The sequence below is a fragment of the Aulostomus chinensis genome, chromosome 22, assembly GCF_037954235.1.
Source record: "Aulostomus chinensis isolate RoL2024-O1b breed Wild chromosome 22, RoL_Achi_v1.0, whole genome shotgun sequence".
NCBI lineage: Eukaryota > Metazoa > Chordata > Actinopteri > Syngnathiformes > Aulostomidae > Aulostomus > Aulostomus chinensis.
In genome coordinates, this window is record NC_141341.1 from 1,556,040 (window position 1) to 1,573,150 (window position 17,111).

General features: G+C 51.1%; 2 protein-coding genes across 5 annotated transcripts; one reads left to right on the forward strand and one right to left on the reverse strand.

Moving 5' to 3' along the window:
- Window positions 1-350: 350 nt before the first annotated feature.
- On the reverse strand, window positions 351-11,393 carry LOC147240238 (bcl-2/adenovirus E1B 19 kDa-interacting protein 2-like protein). Of its 4 annotated transcripts, none has more exons than XM_086193372.1 (13): window positions 7,503-8,177; window positions 7,356-7,415; window positions 6,942-7,027; window positions 5,430-6,029; window positions 5,302-5,352; window positions 4,870-4,953; window positions 4,580-4,729; window positions 4,257-4,493; window positions 4,080-4,182; window positions 3,527-3,658; window positions 3,218-3,304; window positions 3,048-3,146; window positions 351-2,976 (listed from the first exon to the last, which is right to left on the reverse strand). In XM_086193372.1, coding segments are annotated over exons 2-13 (1,656 nt in total). In that variant the 5' UTR covers window positions 7,358-7,415; window positions 7,503-8,177; the 3' UTR covers window positions 351-2,951. The 4 variants fall into 4 exon arrangements, 3 of the variants coding, with proteins under 3 accessions (XP_086049498.1, XP_086049501.1, XP_086049499.1); XM_086193375.1 differs by having other exon boundaries at window positions 7,312-7,415; XM_086193373.1 differs by lacking the exon at window positions 7,356-7,415.
- mindy1 (MINDY lysine 48 deubiquitinase 1) lies at window positions 10,666-17,086 on the forward strand. Its single transcript, XM_086193368.1, has 12 exons — window positions 10,666-10,886; window positions 12,485-13,207; window positions 13,454-13,705; window positions 13,826-14,019; window positions 14,102-14,159; window positions 14,493-14,557; window positions 14,663-14,821; window positions 15,018-15,120; window positions 15,198-15,340; window positions 15,639-15,833; window positions 15,905-16,060; window positions 16,183-17,086. The coding sequence occupies exons 2-12, from the start codon at window positions 12,892-12,894 to the stop codon at window positions 16,252-16,254; spliced, it is 1,713 nt and encodes a 570-aa protein (XP_086049494.1). The 5' UTR covers window positions 10,666-10,886; window positions 12,485-12,891; the 3' UTR covers window positions 16,255-17,086.
- The last annotated feature ends 25 nt before the right edge of the window (window positions 17,087-17,111 follow it).

Here is a 17,111-nt window from a genome sequence, read left to right on the forward strand (position 1 = left end):
TTATGAGATTTCAGGAACTACAGATCTGAGAATCGAATCTCAGCTCCATGTTTTGTGTGTTTTTGTTAAATCACATGAATAAAAAACATTAGCAAACGCTAATCTTAGAACATTTGTTTGTCACAGAAGGAGAGAGCGGTGATGTGTTCAGTTTCCCTCAGAAAAACCCCGAGAGGAACGAGAGATCGACCGCCAGTCGGGTTCATGCCTCCTGCTGTGATTGGCGGTGATCAACTGTGGATCTTATTGTGAAATCAAAAACTGAAGCGATAAACACTTCCTGACAACCAGAGATCTGTTAAACCCTCGTCAGACCTGCAGCGTGTGGAAACCCAGCCCCCCCCCCCCCCGACACGTCAGCATCGTGCTTTATTACAAGCAGCTGTAGGACCACTGAGTGTGTGTGTGTGTTTTGGTACAGCTATCTGTGTGAGGACCGGTTACAACCAGGTGGTATGCTCTGGTCTAAGGTTAAGGTCAATTAATGTCCCTACAACTATTTATATATGTAAACGAAAAATGTGTGTGTTTCAATGAATCACATTGTGTGAGCAATATTTCCTGTGACACGAATCGTTGAACTTTAAAAGTTATGATTAAGATCCAGGAAATGATTGTTAATCAACTGAATGTCCTCTGAAGTGATGGAAACCTGAGCCTGTGAGCGTTGTCATGGAGACAGAGGAGGAAATGATGTGGTCACTGGTGGCTTGTTACAAACCAAATGTGTACACACACTTTTCATCTGTGTGTGTGTGTGTGTGTGTGTTATATTAGAGCACTCTTTGTGAGGACAACATGCCCTGTTAGGACCTGGGATGTGAGGACGTTCAGGACCCTTCAGGGTCACGTTGGTCCTGGTCTAGGGTCAGTTGAGTTTAGCAGTGAAATAAAAAAATCAAGGAAGGAAGATAGAAAGTGTTCAATGGAGTTGAAGTCAGCAGAACTTTGGTGTAACAAGATCCCGGAAAATGTTTTCATGTGGTCAGAGTTTGGTTCCATTTGGAGACGCAACAGTTAAACACACTTGCAAACACTGTGTGTGTGTGTGTGTGTGTGTGTATGTGTGTGTCTTTAAACATGAACACAAGTCATGAAGTGAATGACTCACTAGCAGCACTCAGTTGGTTTCCTCACATAGCAACATGCTAACGTAACGACTAACGTAACATTAGGAAGCTGTCCTTTGGTTCATGTTGCTAATGTTAGCTGCTTTGTGGGGACCAGACATGAGAGCTGCCTCCTTTCTGCGTTTGTGAAACTGCCTGAACTCAACTCACTCTTCTCTCCTCCGAACAGAAACAAAGCAAACTCAGGGAGCTGAGAAGTCTTGTGACTGACACCTCTGGAATATAAAACCAAAACACGAATAGTTTCTGTTATATCAACATCATAAACTGGATTTAATATCTTGTTCAAAAGTATTCCAGGGGACTGAAGCTGTAAGAAGCTGTAAGAAGCTGAGTAGCGTCACATGGGCACATTGAAGCAAAAAAAAAAAAAAAAAAAAAATGGCACTACATTTATCAGCATGCTAGCAGATCGTAGCTGAACAGCTAACGGTCTGCGTCTGGTGTGAAGAACAATTGAGAATGATTCTGTTGTGGGTTCCTGTTTATGGGGTTTCCTCTCCAGACCCCACTTCCTTCCCGTCAGGCTCCATTTCCTGACTCGGCTCATACACACCAGACAAACACACACACGTCTGTTTTCCTGTTGGTTATGAATGACTGCAGTGTTTCCTCTCTCTCTCTCTCTCTCACACACACACACTCACACACACACACACACACAAAGCTGTTTGCAGGTCACAGGTGCTTAAAACTCAGATGTGACACGATGATGCTCTACGGCAGGAAAGCAGACTTATTTTGTGACACATTCCACGTCACTTGATAGTAAATCGACTGCTATTTAAACTTTAAAAGTAAAACACCGGCATTTTAGGGGAAGCCATCAAGTGCGGCCATCCATCCGGCTCTGGAGACGGCGGACAATGAGAGACTTTCCCTAAAAGTGACCACATTCCTTCAACAAATCCCAAACTGTCATGTGACTTGTGGCGAGTTGGTTTAATGTTGTTACAGAAGAGATTCCATCAGATCTCTGGACAACAGCGTTAAAAAAAGAAAGACGAACAGTACTTACAAGCATGGCCGCTCTCAGGCCTGAACAGGCGCAATGACATCAGACTGACCATCAGGACATGACAGGAATCCACCCCAAAACAGAGAGCCCATCATTAAAGACCTCGCCAACAAAATCAAATCACAAGACCTCCATATCCCTCCTGTCTGAAGTCAATCAGTTGACCTGAAGTCTCGACACGATGACTTGTTTTCAAATCTTGATCCCGAAGGAACTTCCATTTTTGGGTGAACTTCCCCTTTGATCTCAAACAAAATGGCAGAGGGGAGTCGATCGTGCTGAGTGGGTTCTTGACACGATGCCTCCTGTCCAGCCGTCTGCGAGGAAACTTTTCATATTTTGAACCTTTTTTCTGTCCTCACGTCATTGTCGTTGCTCCGCCCCCTGCCACATGGCTGTCGCATGCTTCTTCTCTCACGTGTGGAGTCATCAGGTGCGTCTTCTCACCTGATGACAAGCGGTTTGACCAGCAGGAAGTGAAACGCGAGAGAATCCCGCCATTGCCCCGCACCTCCCCACCTGGTCCAGACCAGAGGAGGCAGCGACCAGGACACCCCCTCATCCAGCTTCCCACCAGCAGACACGCCCCAACAAGACAGGCGCAACACATGGACCTGAACCAGCAGCCCCCTTGATGAGAGACCACCTTGGAACCTGGGTGCCTGGCTGGGAACCTCGTAGCCTTCATTCAATGTCTGGATTCAACCATGAATTTGAAAGTGGAACTTTTCTTCAAAAGTCGAGAGAGAGAGAGAGAGAGAGAGAGAGAGAGAGAGAGAGAGAGAGAGACTCGATCGTCCTCCTCAGCCAGAGAGGTTCTGGTCGTACCTGCAGAAATGACATCAAGATGACATCATCCATTTCTCAGCTGGACAGGACACCAGTGTGATGTCACTCACTGTCTGACGCAGTCTGGGATCTGCACGTGCTCAGTAGGGATGAAGTGAGAGAGGCTCTGGAGGGTGTCGACAAACTGGAGCTTCCTGCTGAACTTGGAGCTGAGGAGGAGGAGGAGGTTAGGGTTCATCCCGGTCCTGTCTACAGGTGTGTGAGGAGGGGGAGAAGCTACCTGATGAAAGGCTTGATGATAGTGACCAGAGCTTTGATGGTCCAGGTGGGATGAACCAGGTACAGACCCTTCAGGTTCTTCCTCAACCTACACACACACACACACACACACACCATCCAGAAGAATCAAAAACAAAATCTGTCATTGATTAATTAATAACTTGATGTAACGATCGTGTCTAAATTGGAGGTGTTCATTGGTGAAGCTCTGGCACCTCCTGCTGGAAGCAGGTTGACATCACACCTGGCACCAGAGAGGAGAAGGATAGAAGGACCAAGTCCTGCAGGTGGCGGTGGCGCGGCGACTCACCGCCAGGCGATGGTTGTGTAGCACTCCCTCAGCCAGCCGATTCCCGGCAGTTTGTCCTTCTGTCCTCCGGCACACAGATAGATGATGACGTAGTTCTCCGCCACCATCAGCTCCAGCGTTCCCACCACATACCTGCAGCACACGCACACACACGGATCATGACACTGACCACCAAGGGAGGTCAGAGGTCACCATGAACACGCCAGCTGGGGTTTGACTGGATGGAACTTTGACTCAGTAAGGCTGCTTACATCGATGATTTATGACTTTTGCTTGGGGGTTGATGACATAAACAAACATTTGTTGTCAGATGAACCCACGGATTTACTTCATAATTAAGGCTTTTATTTTGACACTTGTTCCTTCCAACACTTTCCTTTATTCTGTACGACGATGGCGGTTTGTGACCTCCATATTTATGAGTTATTTCTATTTTGACTCCATTTTGACTCAATAAACTCAAAACCACTTTTCTCAGAAGTAAACAAATTTGTGTTCCTCTGTTCTCAGTTCTCAGGAACCGTCATCATCAAGAACTTCAAACCAGCGTCACCTGAACAGGTTGTCCATCACGTACTGGTAGTTCTCCAGGTGGTTCTCCGGCAGGTAACAGGAGGAAAACACAATTATGTCGTTCATGCCGTCTCCATAGTAACCTGATAGAAGAGGGACAGACGTGAATCAAGATGTGTGACATCACACCATTGTCATGTTCCAGATGACCTCGTACCTCCATGTGACAGCACCCTGAGGAACGGCTCCACCACGCTCATGTTGACCCGGGTCTCCTTAAGCAGGTCCCCAGTTGAGAAACAACGCCACCTGGTGCCCTGGCTGTCCACCGTGTCCTCGTGGTCCACAGCTCCCAGTCCAGTCTGGTCTGACACCGGAGCACCAGAGCAGGAACCAAGACCGGGGTCGAACGCTCTGCTACGCCGCGACGCCACACCAAGACGCAGCAGGTCATCTGGGAGAACAAGTCCAGTGATGTCAGCAGATGTTTGGGGAATCAATGATGACATCACACGACGGCCAGGCTTTTTGACCTCTCACCCTCCAAGTCCAGGTCGTAGGTGGGGAAGCGGAGTGACTCGCTGTCAGAGGGCGTTTCCATGGCATCTAAGTCAAAGTCCAGCGCCACGTCTTCCTCGTCGTCAGGTGTCGGGGAGAGGAAGGCCGAGGGGAAGTCCGACTCACTGTGGTCTGAACAGAACGACAGACGGATTCGACGGATGATGTTAGTCAAGCGTCAGCACACAAACAAGAACGGTGAAGTGGGCGTGGCCTCCTGTGATTGGTCATAAGATGGATCAGAGAGAAGATCTGGGTTCTCTACTAAATACCTAAAGACAGGCTGAGGGCTGGAGCCACCAGAACCTTCTTCCTCCGGGGTCGTGACCCCGACAGGGCCAGGCTGCCAGGGGGGGCTGGGGGCAGGAAGTGACATCACAGAGTTAATAGCATCAGATCGTTTACTTAATAAAAGGCCTGTAATGCATTCAATAATGATCTTTTTGGATTTTAAGTGGATATTCCTCTGCCTTTGGAGGAGAGGGGCGTGGCTGAACGAGGCCCTGAAGTCCAAAACATCACACAGCAAACCGAGTCAGACGACTTCTTCTCTCGGTTTTCTTCTGGCGAAGTCGTGTTTACTTGTTTGTTGTTCTGCTTCTTTTTTGTTTATCCTCTAATTTTACAGGTGTGTTTAAATTTATTTTCAGATCTTTTTTTTGGTGGTATATTGGTGTCCAAATAATGGAGGAGAGTCTCTGCACCTGGACGGACTCTGGAGGGCGTCCCTGGTCTCTGCTCATCGGCAGCCGCAGCTGAAGACAGGAAGTCAGGAAGTCAGAGAGAAGACGAAGAAGGAGACAAATGACGAAGTTGGGTGAGCCTTCCTCACCCGCCTCGCCCTCCTTCTGGTGGCCCTCGCCGTCTTTGTGATGGCCCTCGCTCTCCGTGTGATGGCCCTCGCCGTCTTTGTGATGGCCCTCGCCGTCTTTGTGATGGCCCTCGCTCTCCGTGTGATGGCCCTCGCCGTCTTTGTGATGGCCCTCACTCTCCGTGTGACCCTCGCTCTCCGTGTGATGGCCCTCGCCGTCTTTGTGATGGCCCTCGCTCTCTGTGTGATGGCCCTCGCTCTCCGTGTGATGGCCCTCGCCGTCTTTGTGATGGCCCTCACTCTCCGTGTGACCCTCGCTCTCCGTGTGATGGCCCTCGCTCTCCGTGTGATGGCCCTCGCCGTCTTTGCGATGGCCCTCGCTCTCCGTGTGATGGCCCTCGCCGTCTTTGTGATGGCCCTCGCCGTCTTTGTGATGGCCCTCGCTCTCCTTGTGATGGCCCTCGCTCTCCGTGTGATGGCCCTCGCTGTCTTTGTGATGGCCCTCGCTCTCCGTGTGATTGCCCTCGCTCTCCATGTGACGGCCCTCGCCGTCTTTGTGATGGCCCTCGCTCTCCGTGAGATGGCCCTCGCCCTCCGTTTGGTCGTTCACACCTTCTTTATCTTCAGGACAGAGGAGGCAAACATGAGAAACAAGTCTCATCTGACTCAGGTGACGCACCTGTCAGCAGGTACGCCAGGGTTCTACGGTTGCTCACTCACAAGAATCACAGAAGTACACAAATACTGTCAGCCTCATGCGGTTTAAGTATGACAGTAAACACGGAGCCGATGCAGTAAAAGATGACTGAGATTCTCTTAGACGTGACAAGACACCGTTAGCTTGTTGACGTAGCATCAGTGTGTAGACGGCAGGTTGTTGTGAGCTTCTTCCTGTGGTTGAGTTGCTAGCTAGAGAGCATAAACTACTGTATTCACAGTTTACAAGCTACTTCAAAACATTTGCTGGTGTGAAGTACTTCGTTGGCTCTACACGTTACCCGTTTCTACTAGTTTATATTCTTAGCTACTCTGAACTGCTCCATATAGTTAGTTTGCTTGACTTACTTTGTAGGCCAGTTTGTATAGTTTTTGCTGGTTTGAACTACTTTACTTACAGTTAGCTAGTTGCTGTTGCAGTAAGTTAGTATGGTACCAGTACTTACACATTTAATTTCTGCTATGTACTACTGAGCTGCTTTTAAGTACATAATATAGATCCTATTTAGGAGTACATTGTAGGATTTACAGATTGCTAGTTTCTACAGTTAGCTTGTCTGAACTACTTCATGAAGTTAGCTAGTTGGAAGTCATTTAGGCCATACAGCTGTCGTTCCAAGTTGTACAAACCAGTACTTGATACACCATTGGCTAATTGCTGGGTGGTTCCTGAGGAGGAAACGGCAGCAGGATTTAGCAACGACCACAACAGGATCATGAACTGAAGAATTATAAAAACTGAGATCATCACCAGAATTATCGTTCAACATTTTCTAGCTACAGTAGGGCAACTTTCAGCAGATGGCAGTTTAGGACCTGTTGGATCATCCGACTGTGTTGGGGAACCACCAGCACTGGAGGTCGGACGTCTTCCACTGTCGGACATCTTGGCCACAGGAAACCTGCACAAACACACGAGGACATGAGCAATGACCACGAAAGTTTCTTTTGTTGCGCGAATTCAGACCTTTTTTTGGCACGTTTCCACTTAAAAAAGAGTGAATCAGAATTTTGGAGGCCATTTTTAATTCTTCCAGAGTTGAAGATCATTAAGACAGAACCTTGAAGCTAATTTACTATGCTATGCTAAGTTAAAAAAAGAGACAAATGAGTTAACTGAAGTCTCTCTTACACACTGAACATGTGTGTATTCAGGAAATGTACTCTGATAAAGACAGTAACTGGCCTTGAACACGTAACCGTAGCAACACACCAGACTTGTTTGCTCACATTGAGAACAATCTTGACTTATCACGCTGTCCAGGTGACCTTTCCTTAAACTTCTCTTATCTGACAGAAGTAGACAAAGGACAGAGGTTGAACACAACTGAACGACAGTTTCAAAAATATTTGGAGTACAAACTACTAACGACTCACCGGTGAGACTCGGCGGCGGCATACAGGTGAGGCAGCTTCAGGACGAACAGGAGCGAGACGCGTCACACCAGAAGACTAACCTGATGACATCGTCACGGCAGCTTTTTATGAGTCGATGGAGTGGACTCTGACACCTCACCTGTCTCTCTGAACTCACTGGCAGGATAGTGGGGCGTGGCCACCGTAGAGGCCTGGCCTTGCTACCGTGGCAACTAGAACTGTACAATCAGAGGCCTAAGGTTGGAAACATGCATGCCCCTACCTGCTGCACGCGCACACGATTGCACAAGCTGATGTGGGGGTGTTTATTCTTCTGACATGTTTGTGGGTGTGACCAAATTAAAAACACGGTTTGACAGGTTCTGATGTTTTATTTCCACCTCAGCAGGTTCATCACCAGCAAGATGAAACCCGTCCCAGACACAAACATGACGGCGGTTCAACACACGCGGCTGGAAATGCAGTTTGATGAGGAAAGTAAACCCACAGAGTCAGTTGATGAGTCAGCCAATCAGATTGATCCCACAGTTAAAGTCAACTACAGGAGTAGAGACACGGAAACAAGCCTCGCCGGTTCAGACTTGACTGTCCTCAACATGGCGTCTGAGTCACAGCCATTTTAAGATCCACCACCCGGGGGGCTGCAGGGTCTCTGCGTGAACAAACGGGCCCGTCATCCGGCTCAGTCCGTCAGTTCTTCCAGTTCGAGCGCTTGGTGCTTCTTAGCGTGAGTGTTGAGCGCCGCCTTCCACCTGAAGCTCTGCTGGCACTGCGAGCACTGGTACGGTTTCTCTCCTGTGTGGATTCTCATGTGCTCCCTCATTTTGTCTTTGCGTGCGAATCGTTTGCCGCAGTCGGGGCAGCAGTGGGGCTGCTCGCCGCTGTGCGTCTGCATGTGTCTCTGCAGGTGATTGGCTGACACCACGCGCTGCCCGCAAACGGAGCAGGCGTGACGTTTGCTGTCCCCAGTGTGCGTCCTCAAGTGCCGCAGCATGCGCCCTCGCTCGCTGTAGCTACGGCCGCAGTCAATGCAGCTGAATGGCCTCTCGCCGCTGTGCGTCCTCATGTGGCTGCTAAGGTACTCCTTCCTCTGGAAACACTTCCCGCACTCAACACACTGATGCCGCCGCTCACCTGTGTGGGTGAGCACGTGGCGGTTCAGGTGGCTCTTGGCAAAGAAGCGCAGGCTGCAGAGCTGACAGCTGAAGGGCCTCTCGCCGCTGTGCGTCCTCATGTGCTCCACCAGCGCCTGTTTATGAATGAAACACTTTCCACACTCGTGGCAGCAGAAGCGCCGCTCGCCACCGTGACTCCTCCGATGCGCCGACAGGAGAGATTTACTCTTGAAGCATTTGTCGCAGTCGGGACACTCGAAAGGTTTTTCCCCCGTGTGGTTCCTCTGATGGATTCGCAGGCGACAGGGACGGTCGAAGCTCTTCAAACACACCTCGCACTTGTACGCCTTCTTCAGGCTCTTGCCAGGCGGCGCCCTCAGCTCGCCATCTGGGCTCCCTCCTTTCTCTGCACTGCTCTCTGGAGGCTGCTGGGAGTCACCACCGTCGTCTTCCTCCTGCTCCGCATCCTCACAGTCCTGCTGCTCAGAGCCGCCACTCCCAGGGGATTCTGGGTAACTGGACGTGTACGCCCCTGAATAAGAACAAAATGTTTGGTTTGAGAATGTTAGCAGCACATGAGCACAGTACTTTCAAAATAAAAGATGGAGGCAAAAATATCAATTTTTTTCCTGCGTAAATTTTTTATTTTTTATCTTAAACTTTATCAAATACTGCAGAAAGTCAAAGCTGCTACTGTGTTGGTTCAGCTGCTGGGACGCCGTCCAGAGGCCTCGCCACAGCTGCCACATTTAATTAGTTTTATTGCCACTGGGAGAGAGGTGGTGGTGGTACTGGTGTCTACTGTGTTTTTGGCAGACAAGTGATTGATTTGTGCCAGTTGGTCAAAGGTTGAAAGCAAAATATCAGATAATTGAGCAAAGACTGGCGGTCAGCACATGATAGCCAAGTCCACCTGGGCTCACCTGTGTCTGTGGCGCCATCACAGTCCTCCTCATACGGTGCTGCCTCCTCAAAAGGCGCCTCCTCCGCGTCACAGATGCTCCTCGGCGCCCCCTGGCGCTGCTGTGTCGATGGTTCGCTCTGGCGGACCCGGGTCACCGCAGTCTCCAGGGTCAGGTCCGGGTCCCTTTGGAGCAGCTCAGACAGCTGTTTGTCTCTCAAACCCACCACGAACCGGTCCCGGATCATCTCGTTGAGGGCGTCTCCGTAGCCGCAGTGCTCGGACAGGCGGTGCAGGGCCGTGATGAAACCGTCCACCGTCTCTCCCGCTTCCTGCCGTCTCCGGTTGAACTTGGCTCGTTCCAGAACCACGTTCCTCCGAACCAGGAAGTGTTCTTGCAGTCTAGCCACAACTGTCGGGTACTTGCTAACCTCCTCCGCCGCCAGGTGAAGGGAGCCCATCACGTCCTCAGCTGCGGCTCCCAGCGCGAGGACCAGTGTCCTCACCTGCTCCTCGTCCGCCCGGGAGTCCAGACCAGAAGCGACCCGGAACCTCTCGAACCTCTCGATCCACCTGGGCCACTCCTCTGGCTGTGTCACATCGAAGATGGGCGGTGGAGGGACCCGAACCCAGTCCATGGCTGCCCACCTTCACCCTCACCCCACGCCCCCTCCTCACGTTCAGTCGGAGGAGCTTGTTAGCTTTAGATTCACTTCGCTAAATCACCGACGAGGCTACAAAACAAACTTCGTCCTTCATGGAACAACAACGTCCACACCGAGCGGACCAGCGGGACTCCAGGAAGCTTCAGGACTGAGCCCGCAGCCCGGGACGTGCGCTTCTTCTTCTTCTTCGGTGTTTACTGGCGGTTGAAAGTCCAGCTCATATTACCGCCACCTAATGGACCGGAAGCGAACGGCAACATTTAGCAACAAAATAAAACAACACACGAGTCACTGTCTTCCGTGTGTTTCATTGTGTTGTTGTGTGGTGTCGTGAACGTGTGCTCACAACAATACACACAATTTAATCAACGGGTTTTAGGTTCCGCACAATAATCAAATGGCGTGAAACGCATGAGGCCCCTGGCGGCTCCGGACGTCAGTGCCCGGCAGCTGTACTCCCGTTTGCATGTCTGTCACCGAGCAGCGGCTGAGACGGAGCCAGAGACGAACAGGCAGCACTGCACACAGGGCGCCACGGCGTGTGTCTACAACCTAAGTCCGCGAACAGTAGTCGGAAGTTGACCGGAAAACGTCACCGGTGGCTGCGCGTACCCGGTAGTGGGCGTGGCCTTCGTGCGCCTCGCTCGAAAGTAAACAGCTAGCATGAGTGTCAGCGCAGATGCCGAACCCGGACCCGGTGCTGGTGAGCAGCTCGTGATTTCCTTCTCAAACCTGCCAGGTTGAGGTGTGCGTGAATCACCTGGCGGTTTCGTCCCGGTGACGCTTCTGAATCCTAATCAGCGAAGAATTTTACTTCTTCCAGAGGAACAAAAGCTAACTTGGCTAAGTTAGCTTGGGAGCTAGCATCGTGTGTGCTAACGCTAACCCAGTGACTTTCGCGGTTCTAAGCTGCTTATTGCTTAGCTTTCTGCTGAGATGAGTGTTGGGGTGAAGGGGTGAGTCCCTGGACTAACCGGTACCGGCTCGTTTTCTCACTGGAACCGGTTTCATCAGAGTGACGCTGCGTGTTCAGCTCAGGTTGTTGTGACTGTGCAGCATTTCTGCGACCGTAGAATGACTCACCCGAGCTGCCTCTCTCCTCCCGGTCACTACATGTGCTTGGAGATGCTCAGACTGGTTTATTCCCGCGGTGACGTGTGGAGGTTACCGGTGGTGACGTGTGACAGGTGAACTGAGCGAGCTGGAGGACCTTTAGACACTGAAGTTTTTACCCACAACAGAGTAATAGCTGAACTTCTTCTGCTGTCCACAGGAAAGGAGATTTAAAGGAGCTGTGTGTGAGTTTACATTCCAGAAGTAAAGCTGTTCTGGTCCGCACAGAGTTGCAATACCACTTTGTGAGTGATAGCGAGTCACAGGAGCGTCCAGCCTGCCATGAGGACCCTTGGATACAGATTTTTGTCTGATTTATTTAGTTGTTTTTGCCTTGCCCATGCATAACCTGGTTAACACAAAGACCAGAGGAAGACTGATTCTGCTAGCCTAGCTATGCTCCTTCAACAGATAAATAGAGGTACACAAGAACTTGTCAGGCTGGTATATGTGTTGCATACCTTCTTAGCTAATGAGCCTGTTATTCCTGTAGCTTACATACACACACACACACACACACACACACACACACACACACCCATCCCAGAACTCGTGATTCTGGACCGATGGTGATCTCTATGATGCTATGATGGTCAGTATGGTAGCACGCTTCTGAGGACAAGCCAGTGAAGAACCAACTGGACCTGTTTGTCTCATCAGTGTTCTTGTATCACTGTCAGAGCAGGTTTGTAGTTGTTTGTTTACATCCTGCATCGGTGTAAACAGTCAATGGGACCTTTGATGCAGGCCCAACGCTCTCTGGTCCCTGCAGGTTGGTAATTTATTCCAGTTTAAACAAAGACTCTGTAGTTCAGCTTCCTCAGCCCAGCTAGCATTAGCGTGGTGATGTTAGCACGCTGACCTCTGCTGGGTTCATCCCGTCATCGCTCGCAGTGCATAAGGTCGGTGTTTTTGGACAAAAAGTCCAGATATCCAACGGTAAAACAGAGTTTGAGTCTGACCTCTGAAGAGTCACTGACTGAGTCACCTGACGCCATCAGATGGCAGGTTTGACGGACATTTACAGAACGATTTCCTAACGCTGTCTGACGGCGAGGAGGAGTCTCCGCCTCTAACGCACCTCTGCTAGTCTTCCTCTGTTTGAGCTTCGTTAGACATGAAACTGCTTTGCTGTCACGTTCTTGACGCATTCCTGAGTCTGATTTGTCCTCTTGTGTCTCTCCTCAGCTGCGTGTTTGCTCTGAAGATGACGAGTGACAGGCTGACAGCTGCGACCTGCTGACCACTTCCTGTCAGTGGGAGCGGCGAGGACCTTTGCAGGACACTCCCTGGCCTTGAATTCACTTTTTAATTGAAAAGGGGAGACGAAGTTGGATGTGGTTGTTTTTGAGACTCTTGTCATTTTTGTGTACTGAGAGAGAGACAGGATCACAATGGAACTCCAGCTGTTGCTTGCCGCCGCCGCCACACCTGATCTCGAACCTGGATTTTGAACTCTGAGGAGTGGCAGTATCAAACGTCCCACATCAAGGCGTGATTGTCACATGACGGCATCCGTGTCTTAATTTATTTTCTACACTTGCTCTCAAACCGCAGGAGTTCAGCTCTGTGTTCTTCTGACACGTCAGCTGATCATGGCTGATGACGGCTCAGAGTCAACAGCAGCCGCCATGTTGACCCAACACAACAGCGAGGACTCGTCTCTCACTGCAGGAGGCATCGCCAAAGAACTCGTGGTAACCTTGACAACAGGGGGATCCCAAGCGCCAAGTAGCAATGGCACCGCCAACAGTCCCCTGTCCGCCGGCGTCCTGAAGGAAGAGGAGACGCCACCGGAGACGTCACCTGTGTCGTCAGAAACCGGGACCATGACAACCATAGAAGAAGAGTCTCTGTCTGCTCTGCTTGCACACATCAAGCCTGAGGGCGTCGTGGACAGAGGGGAGTCAGGTGAGTGCCTGCTTGGGCATCAGCACGCCAACATCACACGCTTAAAGCATGACTGCAGTGACCTCTGACCCCACAGGCCATCAGCGCCATTCAATACAATTTTTTCCACCATGAAATATTTGAATGTGAGAGCTCAGTGGGTGTGGAGTTCCTTCCTCCGGGGAAGCCCCGCGTCAGCTTTGGTCTTGGTGGTGATTTCTGTGCCGGCGTCCTCGGGGCCTCAGCCTGGTCTGTGGTGTTCTGCAGGTCTGGAGGTGGAGCTGGAGGAAAGCTCCTCCATGGCGACAGCGGGTGGTTCCGATGACCAGCGCGAGTCCACCGACTCGGCGTCCTTCTCCATTCCCAGCCTGGAGCTCTCAGACAGTCTCACAGCTGCCGGAAACTCCCTGGATGTGGACGACGGTCTGTCCTCGTCCTACTCGGCTCTGGGGGTGGAGGGCTGCTCCCCGTCCACCGACGTCCCCAGTCTGAAGGAGGACGAGGCGCCAGAGGCTGCTGGTGAGATGTTTCTTGACACTGATTGGTCGCCTCATTAATGGATTGTTGGTTCTGGTTGTTTGCCCGACTTCGTCTGCGGCTGCTTCCTGTGTCTGACTGCAGTCCTCCTGCTGGCCACAGGGGGAGCCATTGCCTCCGCAGCTGCTGCTGCTCCCGCCGCCTCCACAGCACCAGACACTGCCCCATCCATGCCAGTGTATTACCTGGTGAAGTGGATTACCTGGAAGGAGAAGAAGACGCCCATCATCACGCAGAGTGAGAACGGACCCTGCCCCCTGCTGGCCATCATGAACACGCTCTTCCTTCGCTGGAAGGTGACCATGCTGGTGGCGAGCAACGCATCAAACAATTATTAAACTATGACAAAAATAACCTTGTGTGTGTGTGTGTGTTCAGGCGAAGCTTCCTGCTCAGACTGAAGTCATCACCACCGAGGACCTGATGGCTCACCTGGGTAACTTCACACAGCCAATCAGCTGTCAGTTTTAGAGACCTGTTGCATGTCTGATCTTGTTGTTGCTGTGGCCTGCTGACACCAGTTCTGGCTGATTCAAATATTCAGCCACGTCAACGTCAGGCCGTAGTCGGGTAACAAGTGACCGGCGAGGAATCGGGACGCGTCACTGACCGGCCGGCCAGTGATTCTGGTCTGTGTCCGATCAATCGGTGCATCTTCAGCCAGGATGATTCTGTTTCCTGTTCAACCTGCTCAGGTGATCAGTGATACCTGAGAATGTCACATGATCACAGCTGTGTGTGTGTGTGTGTGTCTGTATTTGTGTTCCAGGGGAGTGTGTGCTGGCTGTTACACCTAGAGAAAAGGCTGATGGGATGGAGCTGAACTTCCAGCAGGTAAAGACACACACACACACGCTGCTTGTGTAATATTGTTTGTATAAAAAGTGTTCTACAAGTACAATTTTATAGGATGTAGAAATAAATGTGTGTGTGTGTCAGAACATGAGTGATGCCATGGCGGTGCTGCCGAAACTCTCCACTGGCCTGGATGTCAACGTTCGTTTCACAGGAGTGACGGACTTCGAGTACACGCCAGAGTGTATCGTGTTCGACCTGCTGGACATCCCGCTGTACCACGGCTGGCTGGTCGACCCGCAGGTGACAAAGATGCTAACATGAACAAAACATCGTTAGCATTCATGCTAACAACTGTCCAGGATAAAGGCAATGCTCATGCTCACGTTCACCTAACTTCCCTCAAACTGTGTGTGTGTGTGTGTGTGTGTGTGTGTGTGTGTGTGTGTGTGTGTGTGTGTGTGTGTGTGTGTGTGTGTGTGTGTGTGCGCGCGCGCAGAGTCCAGAGATGGTGGCATCAGTGGGGAAACTGAGTTACAATCAGCTGGTGGAGAAAATCATTGACTTCAAACACTCGGCTGACAGCAGCCGAGTCAGCGAAGGTGAAACCAACACACAGACACACACGCCTGCTCAATCTCACTAAATGTGTTCTAAAGGATAAAACACGCGTGTGCAGGTCTGGTAGCGGAGCAGTTCCTGGAGTCGACAGCGACGCAGCTGTCCTACCACGGCCTGTGTGAGCTGAACACCACAGCCAAGGAAGGAGAGATCTCGGTGTTCTTCAGAAACAACCACTTCAGTACCATGATCAAACACAAGGTGGCGCGCACACACACATAACATGAGCATCTGTCACCTTCGTCTGTCTGTCGGATATTTGGCTCGTTTAGCTGTGTAGTGGCCACAGGCTCCGTCCTCTTTGCCAGCCAGTGGCTAACTGACTCTAGACCAGCCTCATGAGCTGTGAGACGTAGCAGCCACACAGCTGAAACTCTAGACAGCACAGAGGAGCTGGCGGAAGCATCGGCGTCATCAATGATCATCTGTTCACGACTACGAGATGACTGCTGATGTCACCAATCTTGGCGTTGGCTGACTGTGTTTGTGTGGGTGGCAGGGTCACCTGTACCTGCTGGTCACGGACCAGGGCTTCCTGCAGGAGGAGGGTCTGGTCTGGGAGTCGCTCCACAACGTTGAGGGAGATGGAAACTTCTGTGACTCCGACTTCAGACTGTGCCACCCTCCTCAGAGAGCTCCGCCCACTGCCGACCTGCCGCCGTCAGCCCAGGAGCAGCAGAGACAGATCGACCAGGTGAGTGACGGCAGGTGAGAGTGGCTGACCTGGAACCACCGAGCTCACAGGGGTTTTGTGTCATGTTTCAGGATTACCTGGTCGCGGTGTCCCTGCAGCAGCAGCAGGGCGGGGCCCCGGGGCCCCTCAGTGACCTGGAGCTTGCCCGCCAGCTGCAGCAGGAGGAGTACCAGCAGCAGCAGCAGACGCCGCCGCCACCGCAGGGGCCCCTGCAGGCGCCACAGCAGGTAACACGACGCTTCTGGAGCCCCACTGACGGGCCGTCGCCCCCTCAGATGTTAACCCTTCGGTCAGTATCTGCCAGTTGGAAGTCTGTTGTCATGGTGACGGTGTCCTGTCATGTTTCCAGGTCAGAGGTCAGGGGTCACAGCTGGGTGGAGCCCGCAGGCGAGACAAGGATTCTGACTGCATCCTCTTATAGACTGTCATTGTTGCCTCCATCCTCACCTCAACTACCAAACCCGTCTCTCTCTCTCTCTCACACACACACACACACACACTCTCTCTAACCGTCCAGCTCAATGCCAAATTGTAGCGCTTTCTGATGGACGGGTGGCGCCGCCATGGACGTGTCATTCAGATGCTTCCACGTTCAACGTGTTTGTAAGAAAATCCACTTTGTGACGGGTTCCTGCTGAGTGTGTGTTGTCAGGTTAATCACACACACACACACACACGTATCGATCTAATAAACATCAACAACGTCTTTGCCGTGTTTCCGTTTGAGAAGCTGACGCCAGCCAAGCGTTCGCTTGCTTCGGGGTCACAAGATGCAGCTGCCCACCGCGTGATTGGTCGGCTGCTAACTTGGCTCCGTGGAGAGAAACTGGATTTTATTCCAGAAGGTCAAAGTGTCACATGACGTCAACTAGCTAATCAAGAAGTGTTCTATGTACGATTTCATAATATTAAGATGTGTGTTTCACTGAACTGAAACATTGAAGTTTTTGTCTGGAAAAGAAACGAAGTCATCCAGATGGAGGAGAGGTCGGCGACTCTGACCTGCTGCTCCCCAGCTGAACGCTGCTGGTCGTCTCTCACCAGGTTGATACAGGAAGTTGATGTCAACTGATGAAGCCACATTGGATCAAACTCTTAATCCAGGTGATAAATGTTCTCTCTAATCTGATGTTGCTAACTGGGTTCTGGAACGTTCCCATCATGCCCCTGGACGAGTGTGAAAACAGGTTCTGGTTTAATGGCCTTGAGTTTGTCATGATGTCACGCTGTCAGTAAAGAGCAACTCTAAACGATTTCCTGGTGTGGCGACTGGTTTGT